Below are 25,358 nucleotides of genomic sequence, written 5' to 3'. Positions count from 1 at the left end.
CAAATCGAAGAAGGTGAAATCATAATTGTGTAAGTGGCTGCCAAAAAATGTTGTAAAGGTAACAGGGGATGAGAGGTGTTTGGATGATTGCGGTCAAGTGACAACAGTCTGGTGGGGAGTGGCAATCCAACTATGATTGTAGTCTGACAATGATTGTCATGCTACCATGCTATGACGGTGGTTTGGTGGCGACAGTCCAATGAAAATGGTGCAAGATTGTGGGGGTTTGACAATGATGGTTAAGTTACAACAATATAGCGATAGTGATGGTGCAATGACATTTCGATAGTGGTGATTTGATGATGATTATGATTAGGCGAGGTGATCCAATGATGATGATCAGGTGGTAGAGGTCCAACGATAGCGGTCAAGTAGTGGCTATCAGATAGTGAAGTCTAAGCATTTGTGATTCAATGATTAAGGTTATGATGCGGTGGTCTGACAGTGACAGTCAAGGATGATCTAATTGTTGCAATCAGACGATGTTTCCAAGGCAGTGATTGGTTGCTAGCTTAAAGACAATGAACAATAACTATCTAATGGCAACAATCAAGTGACATTTCAAAGGAAACAATTTGGCAGTTGTAGGATGGTGGTCTAACAACGAAGGTCTGATAACAGCAGTAGCTGATGGTCAAGTGGCAACAATTGAACGGTTGTCCAAAGATAGCATTCTACCGATAATCTGATGATGGTTGTCCAATGGTTGTACCCCGACAGTGGTGCTTGAGTAAAGTTTTGAGATTCTCCAAGATTCTAAGCTTCTTTAAATCTTAAGCCAAATGATCACCATCATTTAGAGAGCACAGGCATGCCCCATAAATATAACTAAAATTCTTCTAGTTATACTGTGGATAACCTCACAGTTGGAGAAAAAAACACCATAGAATATTATAATTCCTCTTAAGGAATTTTAATGGAAATTCCTTAAATTGTTGGAGTAAAAAACCCTTCAGTCTTCACTCATCTCAGTTATATAACTTAGTATAAGAACTAATCAAGAATCCTTCCCATTGGCTATATCAACTTTCCTACTCCTTCCACATGACCTGATTTATGTCATCGCATCCTATCGTACAGCTCATACATCCGTTCATCCCAATTCAATCGCAAATACACCTACTAAGGCTTCGTTTGGGATGGCTTATTTATTGCTTCTTAAAATAACTTCTTAGTACAAAATTATTTAATTTTTCTCCTAAAAAAACTACTTTAAGAGGCAGTAAAAAAACCATCCCAAATGAAGCTTAAATTTCAGACAAAAATGTTCTATTAACGAGAGGCCTGAACTTAAACAGAAACTAACGAGCTTGTCTACAGAATAACCACTAAAGTTTTCAGGAGAATTTCCCCTGGTATCCTCAAATCTTGAAGAATGTGCAGAATAATTGAAATGATGTGACAAAGTACAGCATATAGATGCCATGAAATCACTAGAAGTAACTTGTATATCATTAGTTAGCAGATCGGTTCTTACCATAAGTATGCATTAGAAATGAAGTCCTCATCAGTAGTTTAAGTCTTGCTGGGAAATCTCAAAATAAGCCCATCAAAGTCAACAGGAAGAAGCAACTTCTGAAGTAGGCAGCTTGTGGAGATAGCATCTGGGGGTGGTACAATCATATAGATTTCATTCTTTTTACTAAGCATCCCCACCACAGTCAAAGAGGTGCCCTCCTTGATGAACCTGCTAATCTCATGCGAGATTAAACAGTTTTTGATGGATTAATACTTCAGGAGGGATGAAAAATGAAGTGAGATAATTCACGTTTCATTTGGAATGATTTTCTTATTGCTTCTTAAAGCTACTTCTTAGTATAAAAATTAAGATTTTGTACTATAAAACTGCTTTAAGAAGAAGAGAGAAAGTTGTTCCAAATGAAGCCTCAGCCAACAAAATGCGTACCCCTCTTTGAGATGGAGCAAGCGAGCTTCGACGGGAAGGGACCTTTCTTCTAGCCATTTCTTCAGAGTAGAAGACACCATTCTGTTTTTCTTTCTGGTATTCACAATCAAGTTTTCACCAACAAGAGGAATAACTTTAGAATCATAACCAGCTTTCACTAAAGCTCTCATTCCAGATTTTGCATCTGTTATGTAGAAGTCAGCAGTAAACCTCTGTGAATATTTGAAAACAAGAGAAAATAAAACCATATCAGCAAATCTAGTTTTATAGAAAGTGGCAATAGGTCTGAAGGACTGTGTTCATAGCTTTAGCGAGAATAAATAAGAGATTTATGAAAAAAAAAAAGCTGAAAATTTTTTATTGAGCACTTGATCAAAATATATAAGGCAACATGTAGGATGAGGGGTAATAAGCTTCCAAAGGTAAAAAAATTCATTTATAGCATTTTGTTCTTTACTCAAACATCCAACTAAACTTTGGATATTGATCTGATAGTAAATACTTGAGTTCGCAAGTAATTCTATCGAAAATACTTGAGTTCGCAAGTAATCCTAACAATAAATTGATAAAAAACAGCGAAAAAGATCACAAGAACGCCAACAAAATCAACCCAAGACAGTAGATTGTATTAGGGAAATCAAAGCAAAGCAAACATAAAGCAAAGATATAATTGATCCTCAATTCGAGAGGAGAATCATTCTCCCAATCTCTAGACGAAGAGTCTAGAGCCTAAATCACCTCATATGAAAAAGTTCTTATAATGAAAATCGAAAGAGCTCAACACATGAATCTAAGAATTAAAGATTGTGGTTCCTTTGGGTTATATCTTCCATCCACGCTAAACAATATATGGCAGAAATAACAGTACAAGCGATATTAAATTTGGAGAAAGATATGTTAGTTTCCTACCTCCAAATACGCCAATTTCCAGCAAACGTGTCTGTCATTAACTCTTACAGTCCTTGATCCAGTATGATAGTCGTTAGTTGAAATCTTAAATCCAAACCCGCTATACTCATATAAAAGAGTTGACGTATAAACACATCTTTCAACTTTTTCATACGAAGATTCCAAGGGAAAATCACCGCATTCAGCAAGCTGGTTCACAAATAAAACAAGAAGAGATAAAGGAAATTAAAACAGCTTCATAAACTAGTAAATAAATATAGGAATGAAAATCCCTTAAACGAATGAAAATCCTCCTCAGTCTAAATACTCCAACTTAATAGATTTCTCCAAATGAAAATCATAAAAGTTGAGTATATTTTTGTAAAATAGATTGTGCGTGCACGCCAAGAGAATACATTGGATAATTTCTTCAGAAACATATACAATCAAAGTTCTAGAATTGTTCACAAAGTTCTTTCTTGTGAGGAAAAAAAAAGGTTCCCACCATTAATTCTAAGTTTTCCACATTCACCACTAAGAACATATCCATGTTGGCAGGTAATGACAACTAGCATGCATTGTCTCTTTATCTTTTTAAGAAATTTGACCCCATGGCTTAAATTAAATAGGGTTTGGGAGGAAAATTTTGAATGAGGGGTGGTTTAGAGATTATGTAATTTTCCTTTTGCTTTAATTAGTCTTTCTTATTATGGTTTGGGATTATCTTAAGTTTGAAATCAAATTTGAGATCTAGGGTTTGTTCCTTTGGGCTCTAGGCTTGGCTAGAAATTTGGAGAGTTATTTCTTCCTCTCAAATTGAAGAAACTTGTATCTTTTGATGTTTTCCTGCATCGGCCAGTGGAATTCTTCATTTTTATCTCAGTTTTCTTCATATTTCTCAAGAAGGTTGCTGTACCGTTGCTGTTTTCTGCTGTAATCAGCAGTTTTATTGTTATTTTTCACCAATCACTGTTAGGTTTGCTTGCAAACTCAAGTATTTCCTATCACAACGCTTGCAAATTTTTTGTGACTTGGCAAATTGTTTTCTCCCTCCAAATGACTCATTTAGATTCCTTTTAAGAATCATTGATTCATCCTGAGTTTTTAACTCTTGCAACCTCCTATAGAATCTACTGAAAATTTCAGGTCAAAGGAACCTTAAAGCAAGTATCACATAAATGACTCCAATTGAACCCAATTCATAGAATTATATGCATTGTCTTCTCAGCACCTGTCTTTCAGTGTTGTTAGTTAAATCCTCACAGCAAGCTTACAATTGTATTGTTAACAACCTCTCATGAGAGATTATTGGGTTCGGACACCGGACACAGCTTACCGTTCGGTACTCATAGTACCGAACGATACTGAGCTCGGTACTGTGAAGTACTGAGTTTGGTACTTCACAGTACCGAGCATACTGAGCTCGGCACGGAGGAGTACCGAGCTCGGTACTGCTTGGTACTACCAATGTTTAAAATTGCATATTCGAGTATTGTCTAACTAGGGTTTAAGTTTTTACCGAAAATACTTGATAAAATCGAGAAATCTCTGGCTTGTTGCACTTGTAGACTATCCACGCTCCTATTTGAAGAAGAAATCACGAGCTCCCGACGTCTAGATCGCATGCAAAACGAGCTGGAAGTTCCTTGGCCTCAGTTCGCCGGAGATCTCGCCGCCGGCGAGGTGTCACTGTCGGGATTAGGTCGGGAAAGGTGGAGGGAAGATCCAGGAGCTCTCTCACAAAATCTCTTGGCCTTAGGAGGAATAGAATGCAAGATCCCCTAATTGGAACCCTAAAATCAATATTTAAAGGCTTAGACTTAACACCAACGGCCGTGATTCTATCCAAGCACGATTAGGAGGGAAAATAGGTTGAAAACCACGAGATTCGAATTTCTAAAACATTTGGAATTGATTGGGGCATTAAATGTGAGACCTCGTTCCCTTACTGTTCCTCTCAGATTTGGATTTTTCCTCTCAGGATCGTCCAGGACGATTGGAAATCGTCCAGGCCGATCTGCACTGTAGAAAATATCGGCCTGAGAATAGTTCTGGGAATTTACTTCAAGATTTATGTAAGTTTTAATATATATAGCGTGAGACGTAAGCCTCATGCCAGTGAGGCGAGCCAATCCTCAATGCGAACCTCAACCAAGTTGAGGCGCAAGCCTCATAAAAAAAACTCGAGGCGTTTTTTACTGGAATTGTGCAAAGGTGGGCCTCAAGGCGATCCACATATTGCGCAATTTTAAACCATGGGTACTACTAGTACCGAGTAGAGGGTGATGTGGCACATTTTCATTGGCTCTGGATGATGTCCGGTGTCCGAACCCAATAATTTCCCCATGTTGACGAGCTTAATTCTTTTTGAATTTGATCAATTGAAATGAACCCTAATGGGGTCAAATTATTCTTGAGCTGTCTTAATATAATTTCGGACAAATTTTTTTAATCAATAAGATTAAAATGCCTATAGATGCATAAGAAATTATTGTGCCATGAACAACATCAAAATTAAGATCAACAAAAATGAACATGTTGATAAACACTTGAAAACTCTAATGCAACAAGAAATGAAGAACATTTAACATAAAAGGTATATAAAACGATTGTATAATAGTTGCATGGAAATTAATATCCATCAACATTCAACAATGCCGAAATTGAGGTCGTTAATAGCGAGCACATGCCTGGTTACCAAAAAAGTAGAGTGCAATAAAAATGACACAAAATAGAAGAAAGATTACAAAAAAATTTAAATGAAGTCAAAATAAAAATTGCAAAAGATAAATTTTGGTAAAAAATTAGAAATTAAAATTCCTACATTCAACATTTGTATCAATGATTGTATTGTTTTGACATATCCAAATTATTGAAATGCCTTGCGAACTACTGATCTCTTAACCAAAATTAATTTTATTATAGCTCACTCAAACATAATCAAGTTTAAAATGAAATAATTCATCTTAGTGAGGAAATTAATGTTCAATCGAGGCTCTCTCATCCCCTATAGCATTAAATGTCAATCACTCAAGTAGAGCCATCTATAATCCTTTTATGGCTGCCTGGGACCTACAGTATGTAGAGCAAGCAAGCCTCACTCATTTCCTTGCTAAGTAGCTCTAACTCTATGGTGTTTAGGAGCCCATTATGAAACTTTGGCTCCTTCTTTAGAGTAATAGAAGCTAGGATCCTCAAAGTAAAGAAGAATAGAAAGGGGTCGGAGACTATTCATGCTCGAATGCAAAAGATTAATCGACCACATCCTCCTTTGAGCTTCGATGAAGCTCATCGATGAGCACAAATAGTGTTGTAGTGACATACAATTCATGACAGTGTGGGCTCCAAAAATTCGCACTCTGGATTTGCTAAAAGATATTTTAGCATTTTTGAGTCAAATTTTCAAAAGGGTGAATTAGCTAGCAAACAAGACACAACCTAGATATTTCACTCTCATTTAGAAAGGACTTTATGACCTAGTTTCAAGTTTCTCATAGGCGCAAGCCCCTATAGTTAATTACCTCTTGGTGATAAGAAAGAACATTGATTAAGGCTAGATGTTAGAAGCTAAATGCTTAACATATAATAACAACAAATTTGGTGAAAATATTAGAAATTTAACACTTCAAATTTAAAACGAATGATGGGGGAATGATGACAAATTTGATTAAGATCTCATGATTCTATCATCTCATGTTATCATGGTCCCTAGTCTACGTAGTCAAATGAGGTAATCGACCCAACATAACCAAATGAATCAAATGATCATTGTCAGCAACCATGAGTTACTTCGTCCAACAGAACTTTATAAACCTACGTGGATGCTTGTCTAAAGCAATAAATATAAGTTAGCCTTAACAAATAGAGAGCTTTGTGCTCTATCAAGTGCACCATCTAATTCATTATTTAAAGGCTTTTAACCATTGGGAATTTTATAGCCTCTACTTGTTATCATAATTAATGTTGCTCTTTTGCAGCAAAACCACCCAGTCAAATGGCACCAATCATAATCATTCATATGTAATGTCATTTGGTGGCTAAACCATCAATTAGAGGGCATGTTGTTACTCGCGAGAGATTGTTTGAGAATAAATCGTAATGATACACTTGACTGTTATTTGCTTTTTATGAGCTGAGGTTATTCTTAGATATATTATCTAGATAAACGATTACGAAGGATGGATTTTTTTTAGTTATAAGGAGTATATTTCACATGAAATATGTTTACAGTTTTTACAAATATTAAATTTTATAAAATTTTCTCAGAGTTTAAGCCCTAAATCCTGTGGGCTCCGAAAATTCAGCCCCGTCCTCCCCGCCGCGCGATTTCTTTCTGTTTATTCGGCAAGGGGAGTTTTAACGGATTAGGTTCCGGGGTAAATTTTGGAAGGCAGATGGGTTTGTAGATAAGACACTACCCAGAGATTTCACCCTCATTTTGCGAACACTTTATGATCGGAGTTCTGGTTTCCTATAGGCGCAAGCCCCTATAGTTAATTACCCCTTCCGATTACGAGAGAGAACTTTCGATTAAGGCTAGTCGTCGATCAGATACGTAGGATATACGTGTTATCTGGCATATAGTAGCAGCAATAGGTTTGGAATTTGGAGAACTGGATTTGGATTTGGGATTTGAGTTGAAAGTTAATAATAAATTATTTAAATGATTTTTTTGTTATTTAAATATGATTCAATTTACTGAGTTTGGTCTTAGAATTTCTAAGTGTTTAAGAGAGTTGTTTAGTAGAACTAGTAAGTGAGCTCTCAAGTTTATCATAAGTCCCCACTTAGTCTTGTTTTAGTTCAGCTTTCAAGTTTATTTCTGGTCCTTACAATTCATTTAATGCAATGTTTATTGCATTTTAGGTGTTTGATATTTCCTATTTTTGTGATTTACAATTATATATTTTTAATATTATTAGTTGTGTTATTAAATTCAAACACTGCGTTGTCAGATCCCAAGTCCTGGATGAGAAAAGTAAAGGGTTGCATTAGGTAGTCAATAACCATCGTAAAACTTGTCAAAGAATCATGACATGAATCCTTTAAAAAATTAGTGTTAATGCTAAGGCATCCCCTAGAAGTGACGCGCTGCATGGCCTGAATACAACGACAAATTTGTAAGGGTCACTGCATTGGCGCCCAAGTGTAATGTTAAATGGGCAAGAGTTCCCACATCAAGAATGGATGTAGGCAAAGAAGCTAGTCCATGAAACTAAAATTAGGATATGAACTTGGAATATAAGCTCCCTTACAAGAAAATTAATGGAATTAATAGATATTATGATTTATAGGAAGATAAATATTATGTGCATTCAGGAAACTAAATGGGTTGGAGAGAAGGCTAAGGAGATTGATAGTTTATGATATAAACTATGATATTCGGGTAGAAGTCGTACTAGAAATGGTGTATGTGTAATTTTAGATAAAAGTTTGAAGGATAATATTATAAAAATTAATAGAATTGGAGATAGAATTATAATTTTAAAGATTGTTATTGATGTTAAAATTATTAATATTTAAAGTGCTTATGCTGCTCAAGTAGGTTTGGATATATATTCAAAATTAAAATTTTAGAATGACTTAGAAAAATTAATATAAAATATACCTCTTGAAGAAAGAGTTTTTATTGGAGAAGATTTAAATGGACATGTTGGTTGAAAGGAAGATTTTAAAAGCATTCATAGTGGTCATGGGTTTAAAACAACAAATGAATGTGGTAAAACCATATTAGATTTTTTTTTAGCTTATAATTTTTTAAAAGCTAATATTTTATTTAAGAAAAGATATAAGCATCTCATCACTTATAAAAATGGATATAGTAAAATGCAGATTGATTATTTTCTTATAAGAAAAATTAGATCATTTAGATTGTAAAGTTATTTCGAGTGAAAATTTATGTACCTAACATCGATTATTAGTTTTGAACTTTAAGATAAAAGGGCAGAAAATAAAAAATAAAGCAAAATGATATTCTAAAATTGAATGGGGGCATTTAAAAAATATTAACAAAAGTATTTTTGAGAGCAATATTTTAGATCTTAAAATTTTGTTTGTGCACGATGATGCAAATGTTATGTGAAAAAAAGTGGCAAGTGATATTAAGAATATTGCAAAAGGTGTGCTTGGAATTTCGAAGGAAAAAACTCATAATAATAAAAATAGTTGGTGGTGGAATCCAAATGTGCAAGAAAATATAAAAATAAGAAGATTTGTTATAAAAATTAGTTTAGATGTAAAAAATTAGATAATTGTGATAGCTATAAGGAGGCTCGTAAGGAATCTAAGAAAGCTATTTGTGATGCGAAGAGTTTAGTTTTTAATGATTTATATAAGAGATTAGATACTAAGGAGGGAGAAAAATATATGTATAAGTTAGTCAAACAAAGAGATAAAAGTAATAAAAAAATTAAAATAAAAAAATACTAAAAAAAGAGATAAGAGTAATAAGGATTTAGTTCAAGTGAAGTGTATTAAGGATGAAGATAAAAAAAGTATTTTTCTTAGAAGATGATATTCAACAAAGGTAGATGAGATATTTTGCTAAACTTTTTTAATGAAGAATGTGAAAATACGATTGACTTTAGTGACTTTAGCACCCTAAATGAAAATAAAGATTTTTGTTTTTTTCGGCGTAATAGTAAAATTAAAGTTTGAGAGGCTTTAGAGAAAATGAAGCGTGGAAAAACTGTTGACCTGATGATATTCCAATAGAGGTGTGAAAATACTTAGGAGATGAAGGAATTTATTGGCTTACTAAAATTTTTAATACTGTTTTAAAGACTAAAAAGATGTCAGATAAGTGGAGAAAGAGTGTGTTAATTCATATTTTTAAGAATAAAGGTGATGCACAAGAGTGCGAATTATAGACGAATTAAGTTATTAACTTATTTTGTCATACTTTAAAACTACAGGAGCTAGTTATGGAGCATAGGTTACAACGTGATACTAATGTTTCTCAAAATCAATTTGGATTCATGCCGAGTAGGTCTACTATGGAAGCCATATATTTATTAAGATGTTTGATGGAGAAATTTAGATAGAATAAGGAGGATCTATATATGATATTTATTGATTTAGAGAAAGCATATGATAAAGTTCCAAGAGAAATGCTATGGAGAGTTCTTGAAAAGAAATGAGTTAATAATGCTTATATTCAAATCATTAAAAATATGTATGCATGAGCTATTACTTGTATTCAAACACAAGGTGATTTGATCAAGTATTTTCTAATTTCGATTGGATTACATCAAGGATTAGCCTTAAGCCCATATCTTTTTGTTTTAGTCATGGATGTTCTCACTAGAAAATTGCAAGAGTATGTACCTTGTTTTATGCTTTTTGCTGGTGATAGTCTTCTTGTTGATAAGACTAAATAGGGAGTTGAAGGTAAACTTGAATTATGGAGGTCGACCTTAGAGTCCAAAGGTTTTCGCTTAAGTAGATCTAAAATTGAATATTGGAATGTAATTTAGTAACAATAGACCTAGTGAGGGGATTGTGACTTTGGGCGATCAAATTATTAATAAGAGTACACTTTTAGATATCTTGAATTTATTATTCAGAGTGATGGAGAAATATATGGGAATATTATCAGCATAATTCAAGTTGGATGGTTGAAGTGGAGGAAAGAAATACGAAGCTCCAGTGTGGTTGTTTGGATGTTTGAGAAATAGTGGACAGCAACACGAACTTCCTAGCTACCTTTGGACAGCACTTTGGCAATTTCTGGATGGTGGGCTGGAAGCTAATTGGGTATGGATTCTTTGGAAAGCAAACTGAAACCTCCGGACAGCAAACGTAGCTTCCTTGGATGGCGGGACAGCATAAGGGTTTGCTGAAATTCTCAAACAACAACAGGGAAATATGGGAGAGGAGTTTCAGCCAATAAGAAGGTTTGGGTGAGCTTTTGGAAAGATAGAGGAGAGAGAGAAGGGATGACCATATGGGGAGATAGGTTAGGGATTCTATTTCCAAAAGATGGTGTTAATTGATGGAAGAAAAATATCCCAAATCTGGAATTTAATTTCAGATTTAATGGGGAATTAATTGGGACTAATAATGAGGTAGGATTTAGAGAGGAGAAAGGGGTAGGCCGGCGCCATGCTTGGAGGGAGAGGAGTTTAGGAAGGGGATTTAATGATTGCCTTAATAAGAATATCCAATTAGGAATAATTGTTTAAATCACATCCAATTTGAAATTTGATTGGACTTGATTTAAGTAACTTTCCTAAAATAGATTGTCTATTTTATGAAGGATTTCAAAATTCAAAATTGATTGAATATTTGAAATCAAGACTTTTCAAAGGAGTTCGTATAGAGAAAGGAAAGTAATGATAGAAGATTTGAATTTGGAGGCAAGGGATGGGGAAAGGGGGGCAGCGGCTAGGGTTAGGGTTAGGTTGGGGTTGGTGGCGTGGAGGTGGGAGGGGGTGGCCGGCTGGATTGTGGTGGTGGTGGGGTTTGACCGAGAAAGGGGGTGGGGTTATCTTTGGCCAGCGGCTAGAAGGGGGGGGTGGGGGTTCGGTCGAGAGAGGAAGGAGGGGCTTTAACCGGCGGTGGAAGGGGAAGGGAGGGAGGATGGAGAACGACGTCGTCGACCACGAACCCGGACTCTTCCTGCGGTTGGTGGGTATAGCGATGCCCTCACCTCGGAACTTCAATCTCTCCAAAGCTCTCTCTCATAACACATAAGAGATAAGAAACAAAAGGCTAAAATTTTTCGTAATATCATTATTAGCCCTCAAGGAAGGAGGGGAATGCTTTAAATAGCCCAAAACAATAAAGAAAATACAAAAGACTCAATTGCCCTTAAGGCATACATAGGACTAGGCCCTTAAGCGAGGGAATAAACGAGAAAAAAATACAATAGGCTCATGAAACATAATACAATAATAATCAAAAGTAGATCGGTGAGATCGTGGCCGTAGATCGTCGGCCTGCCTCTGATAGACTCTCCAAGGCTTGATGTCCTCATCACTAAACATTTATAGTTGCAAGTGACATCTCAACCAAACTTCTTTGAGGTTAAGACTATATTATGGATGAAGTCCCAACAAATAAAAACACACCAAATATGTTGCTAGTTATATGGAAGAATCAACCAGCTTCAAAGGATATTTGGATAACTTGGGAAGACTTAAAGAAGATTGCACTAGATTAGTTGATGAATACGTTAATGTCAACTCTTCGAAGCAAAGTTCTTCGTGGCCTGGTGGAATTGGCAGAACATCAAGTGGTGCATACTCTTTATATTGACTCTTTTATGCAATATTGAATCAAGATTGGGTAATTTAATTTTTGAAATTTCTCTCTTGCTCGTTTGTGGAGGCCTGGTGGCCAATACTTATATTTTCCTTGAGTTAAGAATTTTTAGCATCTTCTGCTCTCTTGAAACCTAATCCTAACTTTCATCTCACCAATCTCTTCGCTCTTAAGCAAACCCATCATAGCTCTCAGTTTTGAATCCTAAAACAAACCCTAGTTCACAATTGTTCCTCTCTCCAAGCCTTAACTCATCCTCCTCATTATCCCTAAATCCAAATTTACCCTTAAAGCTCTCACTAAATCAGATAAACACAAAACCCAAGTCCATGAATTTTCTTAAAACTCCACAAATAAATCCTTGTGTCTGTGCATGCCCTTTATGACCAACATTTTCAATATTGAATTGGTGCTACAATAATCTGAAACCTCATAATTTTTAAGGGTCTAGCATGAAAGAATGTTACATTTGTAAAGATTCAGTTTGCCACGGATTGATCGAAAGGTTATCATTTAGCAGTACTATCTTCAACTATCAAGTTGTAATTTCGTATGCAGCAAGAAGCAATGGTCGCTTACTCCATTATTTCCCCAATTAAAACCGCCACTGCATTTCGGTGCTCTAGTCTCTGCCAATTTCTTTACTGGAGTTTTTTCCTACTCCAAAACAAGTCTGATTATGTACGCAAAAAGTTAGCCCTTTTAACCATGTAGAGCATTTATGTGAATTTACATGTACTAGCCTACATTACTCTCAAGCTTCAGTTACGCAAGGACATAGAAAGAGTAAAATTAAATAACACATAGATCTTATGCCAATCTAAGAAAGCTGAAACTGCCGATGCCTTTCAAAAACCTGAACAGGCACTCTAATCCATAACACATTATCGAGAAAGATAAAAAAGAGAGATAACTGTACGGGAGGAATTACGCCAGTAATCTTGACGAGCTGACCATCGGAGGCACTGAGAAGGTCAGAAACGGGCATACGATCTACGAATAGCAAGAGAGCCAGGTTCCTCCGGAAGCTTAACGAGTTCCAGATGAAGACTGAGATGATGAAAGTTGAGAGTAGCAGAAGCGCAGCGAGGAAGAGCGCGTTGCCAACCACTACAAGGATGAAGAGGGAGACCGCAGTGCCCAGAAGTAGAAGCGGAGCGAGCACAAATGGGACGGAAACCGGGACTGTTGCGCAGAGCCAGCGACCCGAGGTGGCGACACCGGCACCAGAAAGATCGTTCATTGGCCCTCGGCCGCCGGTCGGCGGAACGGGAATCTCTGGGTTTTTGGGAGTCTTGGTTCTGGGTTTAAGCAACTCGGATTAGGAGGATAAAAGGCCATAGATCACATGCAATAACATATTATTTATATAGTTTATGATGCTTTTAATCATATTATTTTGGACTACATTTTATAATATTATTATTTTAGTATAAATAGATTAATCATTATAAAAATTCAAAGAAAAGAATATATCTTTTTTTATGTTAGCTTATTCTCACTCATCACTCTCCCTCCCATCTTTTTTTTTCTCTATTTATTTAATAAAAAATAAGTATTTTATTATTGTACAAAGAAAATCAAATCGATAGAGTGAGAATAGATCTAAAAAATCTTAGTCTATTTTGATTCAAATGTATAAGCACATGAATAAATAACATCATACATTCATAAAATTTATTGAATTGAGGATTTGAAATAGAAAAATATATGATTTTTCTCAATTAAACAATTTCAACGAGTACAAAAGGTGGAGTTAAAAATATTATATTTTCTCGTATTTTAAGAAACAATCAATATAATACAAAAGAATAAGTTGGCTACCAATTCCTAGAGATGGCGTAGGATAGTGTTCAAGTGTACGTTTTAAGAGAGACAAATAAGGTGCAATCAATGCTTCTTAGGTGAGTTTTGCTGAGTGATGATAGTGACACACATCTTTTGTAATGTAGGTCATGATGTGATAATGGTTGTAAAATAAGTAAATGTTATATCACAGATCTTACTGCAACAACTCTTGAGTTTATAGCAAATCCAAGATAACCTTGGTAGTTTTTAGTGCTATAAAAATCTCTCTAAATAATTGAATGAGTGGATATTTAGAATGTGGACAAAAGGTGGAGTTAAAAATATTATATTTTCTCGTATTTTAAGAAACAGTCAATACAATACAAAAGAATAAGTTGGCTACCAATTCCTAGATATAGCGTAGGATGAAGTTCAAGTGTATGTTTTAAGAGAGACAAATAAGGTGCAATCACTGTTTCTTAGGTGAGTTTTGCGAGTGATGATAGTGACACACATCTTTTGTAATGTAGGTCATGATGTGATAATGGTTGTAAAATAAGTAAATGTTATATCACAGATCTTATTGCAACAACTCTTGAGTTTATAGCAAATCGAAGATAACCTTGGTAGTTTTTAGTGCTATAAAAATCTCTCTAAATAATTGAATGAGTGGATATTTAGAATGTGGAAGGTTTCAATTTTTATTCGAAAAATACATTCATTTATTTGATAATGAATTTCATTGATTAATTGTGAACTCTCGTGATTGAAATATGATTGAATGATATCATCATCTTGAGTAACAATGTTGACTCAAGCAAAGATCTGATGAAGATTACCACAAATAATGTTCTAGATCGACAACTTTAACATAATACATTATAGATATTCATGTTGCTTGCACATTAATGGTGGTAGAATAAAGTTGTGAAAAAAATTCAAGAGTGTTCACTATCTCTAATTTGGCATTGCTAGTAAATGATAAAGCATCCGACCATGTTATAAGGCGTGTTCTTTTGTTAAAGGGGGCCATGTTATCACACTATTGAACAAAGATTGTGGGAGATTGTAGTTTCTACAAGATGTTAAATGAGTATTTTCAAATGATTTACATCATAATAAGCAATGATTTGGTGCAATAGAGAGCATTATAACACAATACTCTTGACTATATAAACCCAATGATCGATTTGAATATGCCCCTCTTGTTGATGGATGTGGCAGTAGCAGAATCGACACTGTAAAGTCCACCACCTCCAAAGCTTGTCCTACATGATGAGGCTTTTAACGACACTAAAAAAATGATTATCATGACCATCAGTCCAATTTTGAATGGGTTGGGTCAAGCTGGCAAGCTCAAATTGACCGTGTTTTGTCTTTTGGGATGCTTGATTATGATATTATTAGCTTTGATGTAATTAGGTTGTGAGACAAATCTTATGGCATGCTGGTCACATCAAACAAACTTTATTTGATCTTTAATTTTTAATTTTTTTGGAAATGTTAGCATTAATTTAATCCTTATGATCACCCCTCTATATTTATGTGATTTATGAATGAGGTATCAAAATTTTCAAATTATGAGTTCTCATAATCATTACCTTAATATTGCTAAATGCTGAAGGAGTCCAACTGAACCCTCACAAGGTTTTTGCTATTGTAGATTGACCAACTCCTCATTCGATGTTCTTTGCTTAAATTTTTCACGGACTTGCTAACTTCTATTACAACTTTATTTGTGGCTTCAACATTATCATGGGCGTCATGGACATTAGTATGGACCTCCATATAAGGATAATGAGCAAAGTGGTTTAGCCTTGATACGTCATGCAAAAATTATATTGATCGGGCACGAATCTCGAGGCAAAAAGTTAGCCGGAAACTTCAAAAATTAAATCCGGGAGAACCTGAACTCCGATTTCAGCGAGCTTATAGTCAAACTGAGCGTCTCGGAAATACGAGCCCAACGACACCAAGATCAACCCAATCCGAGCCCAAATGAGTCCGAATCAAGGGCTCAAAGCGCTGTTGGAAGGTTCAAATCGCAATTTGAGAAATCTCACTTGTATAAAAAATACATGAACTCCTAATTATAATCTCATGTGAGATTTTTTTTTTTTTTCATTTTTTTGAGCTAAAGCTCATTTAATACCCACTTATACAATAGTTTAATAGTTTTAAAATATTTAAGAGCATAGTAAAATTTAAAATTTTATTTGGGACCGTTTTCTTATTTCTTTCTAAAAAAACCTCGCCACGTTCCCGAATCCGTCAACGACTCTTCCCAGCGCGCTTCTTCGCAATTAGCCGTTCAACTTCTTATCAGTCATGGCCGTGCCGCTCACCGCTGTACTCCGCACTCCTGCGGCGGAAGCTGTTGCTGCCTTCGCTCTTTTGCTGATCGCCGCCGTGGCATTGAAGCTGGTGCTGTTATGGAGAAAGCTTCCAAGAAGCGGTCGGAGCAGCGAGGAAAGGAGGAAGAAGATGTATGCGCCCGTGGCCGGCACCGTCTTCCACCACCTCCTCAACTTTGGGAGGCTGTACGACTTCTCTACGAGCTGTGCTCGACAGAATCCGACTTACCGCATTCTTTCTCCCTTCCACAGCGAGGTCTATACTGCCGACCCTGCTAATGTCGAGTACATTCTTAAGACCAATTTCACCAATTATGGCAAGGTAATCGATTTTCACGATCTAATTACTCTTTTTTTTTTTTCCTTCTACTGTTTGTTTATTGATTTTCTTTTTGCTGGAATTTGGAAGTTATATTCTTCTGTCGTCGGGCAAAGTTACTGGTGTTCAATTGAGACGGTTTTGATGATTTAGATTTATTAAAGTGGAATGCTCAATCTATACACAAAAGACAAAATAATAAAAGGTCATCCTAGAATCTGAGGGTTTTGACAAAAAGACTAAATAATAATTTCCTCCACACACCCCTCAGGCTCTGGTCGTGAGAAGGATAAAGCATTAAAGCCTGCTCAAAACTAAATTAAATAAGCATGCATAATCTATTTATGGTTAGATGATGCATAATCTATGTCAATTTGATTCAACTCTGCAAAAAGTGGGTGATTTTTTGTGATTCAGATCAAAATTAATGAGCTAAACCATATTCATCAAGATTCAAGACTGAATTGAGTTTTGAACCAGCCAAACCTAGCTGTTGTTATGGAGTTCAGATCTGATTTGCCTCATCTGGATTAAGCAATTAGCAGATCCTATCAGGATGCTAGTTCAAGATAGGAACATTTAAGAGGGCTGGACTTGGTAGTGATCTGATTTTCTTCACTATGAACTGATGGTTATGGATTCAAATCACGAAGACATTCTCTCCACTTTCTTGGGGTAAGAATGCGCACATTCATTCACTCCTTAGATTTTGCATTGGCAAAAACTTGATGCACTTGGTATGCCCTTATAAGAAAAGGATAGTTCTCAGAGTTACCTATCTTGTGGGCAAATTATTCTGTGCGGGAAGACCGCACGCAAGCTTACGTTCGGATTTGCTGAGCTTTTACTGTATTTTTGCAAAAGACAGCTAATATACAATTTTAATTGCATATTAGCAATTTTGATAAAGCACAACAAAAGCACAATAAAAACACAACAAATATCTTACTAATTGAGTATTTGTTGTGCTTTTGCAAATACTCAGTTAAAGCACAATAAAAGGGCAGCTAATATGTAATTAAAATTATATATTAGCTGCCTTTTGCAAAAATACAGCAAAACATAATAAAAGAGCAACAAATCTGAACGTAAGCTTGCGTGTGGTCTTCGCACAGAATAATTTGCCTATCTTGTGACCCTCGTCAAGTGGGAGTTAGAATGTGATTTTATGTTGCAGGGAGACTATAACTATTGCACCCTGAAGGATCTCCTGGGTGATGGAATATTTGCTGTAGATGGTGAGAAATGGTGGCACCAGAGAAAAATAGCCAGCCTTGTGTTCTCTAAGCGGATCTTCAGGGAATATAGTAGCATAGTTTTCAGAGGCAATGCCCTTAAATTAGTTTCTGTGATTGCACAGGCTGCAAGATCAAACTCCAGAATGGATATTCAGGTGAGTGTTTACCATAGGGTTTTTACTATCTTATTTTGCAAGAGGGATTCGATGATGTAAGTGGCTTACAGCATGCTTGCAGGACATTTTCATGAAGTCAAGTATGGATTCCATTTTCCAAGTGGCATTTGGGGTTGAACTGAACAGTCTATCTGGGTCCAATGAAGAGGAGAGAAACTTTACAGAAGCATTTGATGATGCAAATGTTTTGATCTCCTGGCGTTATGTTGATCCATTGTGGAAGATGAAGAAGTTCCTAAATTTCGGTTGTGAAGCTGAGTTAAAGAACAAACTTAAAGTTGTTGATGACTTTGTGTACAAAATTCTGACACACAAAGTCTCACAGTCGTCTAAACAGGTAAGAATTCCAGTTGCTCTTTACTAAGCACTCACTCTATCATCATTAGCCTTATTCAAATTATTTAGGACCGACTGTCTGAATCATCATTATCTATTCATTTTTGTAGAGGTGCAAGATACAGATCTTTTTTCATAGCTTCTATTGATGTTATCTTTGTTCTACTCATTTCTTAATTTAATTTACTTGTCTATGTCATCTCTTCTTCAATAAATGTTATTCTCAAGTTCATTTTTATAGTTATTTCTAAGTCCATCATTACCTGTTTTGGCATACATCTATCATAAGATTATTCTTTTTATCACTTCAATTTGACTATCAGCGACTCCTTTATAGCCTAATAATTGTATCTATACAATATTGACCACTTAATTGCTACTTTTTAAAATTTCTTCTTTAAACTTAAGTACTATTTTTAGTATTTTTTAGCACTTCTCTATCTTAGAAGTTTAGAAAAATTATATCCTCATCTATATTTTTTATTCTTCTGTATAAAAAATCCAAAATATTTTTGCCATTCACGCCCGGTGCTCACTTGTTATCAGTATTTAATTGAAAAGCTTCCCGAAACTTCTTCTATCTTTCAATTTATCAAGCCGCTGTTGAGAGCTGCGTTGATTTCCTGGATCTAAATGCTATTGCAGTTACAGAAAGAGGACATTTTATCAAGGCTTTTGAATGAGAGAGAGCAAGATCCAAAAAACATCACATACCAGTACTTACGAGACATCACCTTAAATTTCTTAGTAGCTGGCAGAGACTCGACAGCTCTTACCCTCTCATGGTTCTTTTATAGGCTTTGCTTGCATGCATCAATAGAAGAACAGGTGGTTAGAGAGGTGAATGCAGTTACTAAATTAATCCATCATGATGAACCTATAGCTATGGATGTATTTACAGCAAGTTTGACTGATAAAGTAATTGAGAAGATGCAGTATCTTCATGCGACGCTTACTGAGACCATGAGACTACATCCAGCGGTACCACTGGTAATATGTTACAACATAGCGATGAAAATTTTAGTTATAGAAAAATGTATAGTTAAGTCCCTAATGTATGCCTATTAAGCATAATAAGTCATCATATTCCAAATTTGCTGCCTCTTCGAATATCTGATTACTTTACTTTATGTTGATATGCTATAGGAAAATGGCTGATTTACGATGGAATTTTCTGTCGGAAATTGGCAAATATCCGTAAAAAAATTGTATTTCCGACGGTAAAACGCGCATCAGAAAATAATCACCAACAAGAAAAATTCCACTTAAAATTTTGGTAGAAATTCTATTAGAAATCTTGTTGCTAATTAAAAAAAAAAAATTATTGTATGAATCAAAAAAAGAAAATAACTCGTTATAATGAAAACAAGATTCAGTTTTATGATGTTTTATTTGTGAATCATAGTCCTAGACTAAAACTTATGTGCCCTAGATGTTTTTCTTCTTGGAGTCAAATAAATGTGGAAAAAAATCCTCCTTTCTTAGTTTTTAGAAAACTTCCACTTGTTATAGTAAAGAGGAATTTCTACTTTTGCATGTAAAAAATCACCAATATGAGTCCGACAGTATAATACCATTTAAGATATAAAACTCAACGTACTCTAGAAAGTCAAAATTCAACATGCAAACCGAAAAAAATAAGTTTGATATGCAAAATAATGTGATGAATAACTCACTTTTTCTTATTAATGTCTGATACATCGCTCCTCTCAGTTTTTTCCACGATCACCAATATAGCATGATGATGTCCATCAGAACAAGCCCATTGATTATAAAGCGAAAAAAAGGAAGATTAAAAGAAATAAACAGGAATTATGTCGGGATATTTCTCCCTAATCGGGGAAGCCTCTGCTTGTCTCCTTTCTACATATCAGACAAAAAATGAAAAAAAAAGTGACTAAAAAACATGACAACTAGCCGTGGGGCTTTAGATTAATACTCCATCTGTCAGGCGAGTGGACCAAATTATTTCTGCCACTCAACTAGAAGAACTGCAATCAAGTTAACGGGTAGACTGCAAGACAAATGGTCGTCAGGTGCAGCCAAGTATGACATCAGTTTCGAAGCAAAAGTGGAAGCATCCAACAAGCATTACATCTTCAAGTTAGACATCTTTTTAACAGAGTAAGATATCCTAGACTTTAGGTAATGGGGAAGATCTTGCCACTCATTGTAAACTGGCAAGCAGGGTCTCTCATCTTAGAGCTTGCACTGGGGAGAGATGGAGATATCCTTTTACTTCTCTAGTATGACTAAGAGTATGTTGCTTTTGTACAACAAAAGATAAATAATAACATTCTAACAGTGTCATTGTTCACAAAATGTATAAAAGCTTTTCTACTTATATTTCAATTAACAAACTTTTGTCCTTATTCATAAAGGAGGCATATTATATGGACTTACCTACAAACAAAAAACTTTTGCTTTTCTATTTTCTGGAGCAGGACCCCAAGATTTGTTTCTCAGATGATACTCTACCAGATGGTCATGATGTAAGGAAGGGGGATATGGTGGCCTACATGCCTTATGCAATGGGAAGAATGAGATCTATATGGGGTGATGATGCTGAAGTTTTTCTTCCAGAAAGGTGGCTTAAAGATGGCGTGGGTTTTGTTCACGAGAGCCCTTACAAATTTACTGCATTCCAGGTAACCAAGTTTGATAAATTTGACATCCTTGTAATCCATTATTAATCAAAATAAGGCTATCAAACCATCATAACTGAGTAATAGATATTCAAATAACACTTGTGTGATCTTACTGCTGGAATTGCAGGGCGGTCCTCGGATCTGTCTTGGTAAGGATATGGCTTATAGGCAGATGAAGATCTTCGCAGTGACGCTGCTGCATTTCTTCAAGTTTAAGCTAAGTGATGAGAACAGGTTAGTCAAGTACAGGACCATGTTAACTCTTCAGATTGAAAACGGTCTTCTTCTACATGCGATTCCCAGGCAAGGTCATGATATCTAGTTTCATGTGTGGTTATGACTTGATCAAATATTTATAATTAAAATAATAAAGTCGGGATAGTTAACAATCCAAGGTCTTTGTTTCGAGCCCAGCTGCTTATTTATATGATAATTGTTACCCGGCCAAACTTGTTCAAACCGAATGGTTCAAAATGGAATTTGTGAACTTACAAAACTTCTGTTGTGAGACATTCAACTTGACTTAATTCTGCCCATTTAGCAAATCTATAATGTTATTATTCGCTGCAACTGTAGAGGTTTTACTTCTCTCTGTCTTTCATTCGTGCCCTCTTCTCATTTCCTTCCTCTCCTTGCTCTCTTTCCACCCATCTCCTTTTACTGTTGTGTGTTGTTTGTTCATCCATTGATGTACTAATCGATCCTTGTAGTTTAGCAGTTAGATACTATTGCAAATTCTCAGTCGTAACTGTAACCTGGTTCCTCTCCATTTATTGCATCTCATCTCTTACATATGTCGAATACGGGAGGTTTATGAAGATTTATATCACAGATTATATATTGAGAGAAATTCTCCAATTCTTTTTTCTCTTTTTTTCTCAAGTCCACATTTTAAAATCTGACTTGAGATGATTTACTTGAAGGCCCCTCACCTATAGAGTTCGGGATTTTTTGGTTTTTGTGGCACATATATTCATCCTATATAGTATTAATATTCATCAACTTCATATAATGTGCGATAATTAGCATTTTGATTATGAAGTACTCAGACTTATATGGATTCATTGATATCTACTGTTGATCTAATGTTGGTTTATTTGCCTTTGGTGGGTGCATATTTATAGCTCTCTCTATATATATATATATTATTTATTTATTTTGTGGGGGGGGGGGGGTGGTTGATATAGTAGATTTATGTGTGAATCTATTTTAATGGATAATTTTGCATAATATACATTTAATTAGAAGTCATTAGATTTGTAAATGGAACCATATTCAATATTCAGGTTTTCCATTTAGTCTTAATGTATTGTATTGTTTTGTGATTTAGATTTCATGCTTTGGTGTTATTATGTGGGTGGTTGCTTATAAGGGCAGCTAATGAGAAGCTCTTTTACAATTTATTCATATTTTCAAATATTAAAAATTTTGAGTTAAAATAAAAAATTCTTCTTTAATTCATGAAATTCATATCATGAAGTTATGGACAATCTTTTTGCATAGTATCATTTAGGTGCATTAAAGTTATTTATATAATATTCTCTTATTTTAATGTGTTTTTCTATTTGATGGATTAAATATGCATATAATATATTAAAATTAAGAATATTTACTAAAATTTAGATGGATAGTCATATTTGTACTTTGCATTTTTCTTTAGTTTCAATTATCATTGTTTTTTTTTTTTTTTTGTTTTATACAATTACTTTGTTCTTATGAACTAGATTCACACTTATCATGCCTTTTAAGAGCTCTTGACATGGTAGCGTGATCAACATACTTAGATCCCAAATAATAGGGATTAACTTGGAGTGTAAAAAATATATGTGGTGGGATGTAATGCTAAAGCGAGCTTTGTGGATCAGGTCCATTATAAGGAGAAACTTTGGGGCAAGATTGATCTCGCCTTATTACTTGGAAGAGTTTAATAAATATTTTGAGAGAGCAATCTATTGTTCTTTCATTAGTGCTCAATGAAGAAGCCTTTATTAGGCTGATGGAGGGAAGCAAAATTATTATCACACTATAAGGTTGAGTTTCATGCTTTTGACTCCTAATGGGATTCGCCCCTGCATGTGCAGGTCAGAGTAAATTTTATTTCTTTGAAAGTTGGTTCTTGTAATAAACTGATGTCTTGAATGTGTTTTCATAAGGAATATCAAATTTATCATTTGGATCAAAAAGTGAAGTTTTGTATGCGGTGTTAACCTAATGCGTCTTCCTATAACTACAACTTTCTTATAAGATGGACCCAAGAGGTTAACAAGACTTGAAAGTTTAACGGCAAGGCTTGGTTTCATCAAACCTAAATATCTTTTCATAGGGCGTGAGCCTATATTATTTATGAAAAAGACAGGGATTGTACAATGCATGTGTATAGATTATAGAGGTTGAAACAATGTGATAATTAAAGAATAAGTTTTCATTACCTTAAATCGATGACTTGTTTTGATTAATTAAACGAATATTTTATATCTATAAGATAGATTTAAGAATCGACTATACATTAGTATGAAGGTGAAATCATAGGATATGGAAAAAGACATCATTCAGACATATATAATAATTGAGTTTTCGAATTTATGATTTAGTATTGATACGTTGGCAAAAATTATCTTGATCGGACATGAATCTCAGGCAAAAAGCTAGTTGGAAACTTTCAAAAATTAAATTTTCGGAAGCACCTAAACTCCGATTTTCAGCAAACTTACAGGTCAACACTGAGCGTCTTTAGATACAAACCAACACAGCCAAATTTGACTTTCAATCCGAGCCCAAAGAGTCCAAATCAAGGACCTAAAGCGCTTGTTGGAAGGTTCGAAACCATAACTTTGAGTTACAACGGTCCTGATTTTGGCGAGCTTATAGTGAATCCGAACGGCTCGACGAGACGAATCCAACGAGCCAAGACGCCAGATTCCGACATCAAACTAAAGGCTTCAAATGGCTCGACGACGGTGTAGATCAATATGATTTCAATATCAGCCGTCATTCAACACTGCCATTATTTCGCCCTGATCTCACAACCTATTTACAAGCCATGCACTCCAGAAAACTATATAGGCCCCTCATCTTCATAAAGGGGGGTTAAGTGAAAGAGAGAAGAAGGAGAGAAGGAGGAGAAGGAAGAAGCTCCTCCTCGACACCGCCGGAGCTCTCTTCCTGTCGTTTGAAGACGCGGAACTTCTGCGGATTTTCGGGAAACGCCGGAAATTTTTGCAGAACTTTGTAATTGTGAGAAGTTGATTGTAAATTGATCGTCTTTATTTGTAAGACGGATCAACCTTTGTACTTCAAACAAATACTAGTGGAGAACTTTGCAACTGGAACGAGGCCCGTGGTTTTTTTTTTCCATCTTTCGGGTTTTCCCACGAAAAACCTTGATGTTCACTTTCCTTTTTCTGCTTGGTCGTGTGAAACTCGTACAACGCTAGGACGCAAATTTACAAACTCTATCCGCGCGTATATTCTAGCACGCAACAAGTATGATGTTTGCACGCTAGTATTTTATAGATTTATGAACGCAAATATTTAGCATTATATGTGTATTATAGATTTAATGAACCATATGACTTTCAGTCAATACTTAAATATTCTGTGATTGTTGTTCATTGAAGCATATAGTCGTATTCAAGAACCTGAAGAAAATCATGCAACTCATTTGTGATTGATATGGAGACAGTTAAGATAAAATAATCTATACAAGTTTTTCAAAAATGTGGATTCTTTTGTAACTAACTATTTTATTATTTATGGCAATGGTAGTGAGGTTATGCGGTGGGATAATCAATGAGATCTCATAAGATATAAGTATTATGAATGGACCTAGTTTACTAGGTAGCGGATGCTGACACGCGGATGCGGGCCTGGGGCAGTGGGCAGCTCGGGTGGGGTAAAAACAGCGGGCAAGGGCGGGAATTAAAGATTTTTTAAATTAAAACGGGTTTTCGGGTTGACCCGGCACCGTCGGGTCAACCCGAACCTAACCCGTTTTTGCAAACGGGGACGGTTTTTCCCGGACCTCGAACCCGACCCGTTTGGTTTCGGGTCCAACCAGACCCGAAAATCCGAGTCAGGTTTGGGTCGGGTTTTCGGGTCGGGTCCAATATTGACAGGTTTAGATCCTGAAGGATTCCAAGTATTTAGTGAAAAATATAATAAAAGAAGATATATTATTCTTGTTATGCTATTAAACTTGGAGTTATAAATAATTTTTCATCATAGTATTGGAATGACATTGCTTTGAAGTTTGTATGGTTTTAGAATGTAAACTACCTTTAAAGCTAAAGGAAAAAGAGATTGTTAGGGACCAAAATTTAAGGTTTGATGTTGGGATGGTGCCATAAGAAAATATAAAACTTTCAGAGATGGATTGAAGTCAGCATAAGATATATAGCACAAATATTATGATCCTCGAGCTTGGTATAGTATAATTTAATAT

General features: G+C 35.4%; 2 protein-coding genes across 8 annotated transcripts; one reads left to right on the top strand and one right to left on the bottom strand.

The window, feature by feature from the left end:
* Positions 1-1,290: 1,290 nt before the first annotated feature.
* LOC110099121 (uncharacterized membrane protein At1g16860) lies at positions 1,291-13,391 on the bottom strand. 4 transcript variants are annotated; one of them, XM_020826178.2, is made up of 4 exons: positions 12,978-13,391; positions 2,816-3,004; positions 1,907-2,118; positions 1,291-1,690 (listed from the first exon to the last, which is right to left on the bottom strand). In XM_020826178.2, the coding sequence occupies exons 1-4, from the start codon at positions 13,299-13,301 to the stop codon at positions 1,516-1,518; spliced, it is 900 nt and encodes a 299-aa protein (XP_020681837.1). In that variant the 5' UTR covers positions 13,302-13,391; the 3' UTR covers positions 1,291-1,515. The 4 variants fall into 4 exon arrangements, with proteins under 4 accessions (XP_020681837.1, XP_020681838.1, XP_020681839.1 ...); XM_020826179.2 differs by having other exon boundaries at positions 1,291-1,687; XM_020826180.2 differs by having other exon boundaries at positions 12,990-13,391.
* Positions 13,392-16,076: 2,685 nt separating this feature from the next.
* LOC110099100 (cytochrome P450 704C1) lies at positions 16,077-21,487 on the top strand. 4 transcript variants are annotated; one of them, XM_020826143.2, is made up of 7 exons: positions 16,077-16,522; positions 17,697-17,912; positions 17,995-18,270; positions 18,915-18,985; positions 19,067-19,259; positions 20,714-20,917; positions 21,045-21,487. In XM_020826143.2, exons 1-7 carry the CDS (start codon positions 16,175-16,177, stop codon positions 21,237-21,239), a joined length of 1,503 nt encoding a protein of 500 aa, XP_020681802.1. In that variant the 5' UTR covers positions 16,077-16,174; the 3' UTR covers positions 21,240-21,487. The 4 variants fall into 4 exon arrangements, with proteins under 4 accessions (XP_020681802.1, XP_020681801.1, XP_028549218.1 ...); XM_020826142.2 differs by having other exon boundaries at positions 18,915-19,259; XM_028693385.1 differs by lacking the exon at positions 21,045-21,487 and adding an exon at positions 20,207-20,393 and having other exon boundaries at positions 18,915-19,260; positions 20,714-20,905.
* Positions 21,488-25,358: the final 3,871 nt, after the last annotated feature.

Source organism: Dendrobium catenatum, unplaced genomic scaffold, assembly GCF_001605985.2.
Source record: "Dendrobium catenatum unplaced genomic scaffold, ASM160598v2 fragScaff_scaffold_264, whole genome shotgun sequence".
NCBI lineage: Eukaryota > Viridiplantae > Streptophyta > Magnoliopsida > Asparagales > Orchidaceae > Dendrobium > Dendrobium catenatum.
This window is presented reverse-complemented; position numbering and strand designations above follow the sequence as displayed.

What these genes read in the sequence shown, in the direction of transcription:
- LOC110099121 (XM_020826178.2), bottom strand. Translation starts at nt 13,301, where the DNA reads ATGAACGATCTTTCTGGTGCCGGTGTCGCCACCTCGGGTCGCTGGCTC. An exon ending in GGAAATTGGCGTATTTGGAG is followed by an intron (nt 2,119 to 2,815) that starts GTAGGAAACTAA and finishes AAATATTCACAG; the next exon opens with AGGTTTACTGCTGACTTCTA. An exon ending in TTGCTCCATCTCAAAGAGGG is followed by an intron (nt 1,691 to 1,906) that starts GTACGCATTTTG and finishes GCATGAGATTAG; the next exon opens with CAGGTTCATCAAGGAGGGCA.
- LOC110099100 (XM_020826142.2), top strand. Translation starts at nt 16,175, where the DNA reads ATGGCCGTGCCGCTCACCGCTGTACTCCGCACTCCTGCGGCGGAAGCT. An exon ending in TACATCCAGCGGTACCACTG is followed by an intron (nt 19,260 to 20,713) that starts GTAATATGTTAC and finishes TTTCTGGAGCAG; the next exon opens with GACCCCAAGATTTGTTTCTC. An exon ending in ACAAATTTACTGCATTCCAG is followed by an intron (nt 20,918 to 21,044) that starts GTAACCAAGTTT and finishes CTGGAATTGCAG; the next exon opens with GGCGGTCCTCGGATCTGTCT.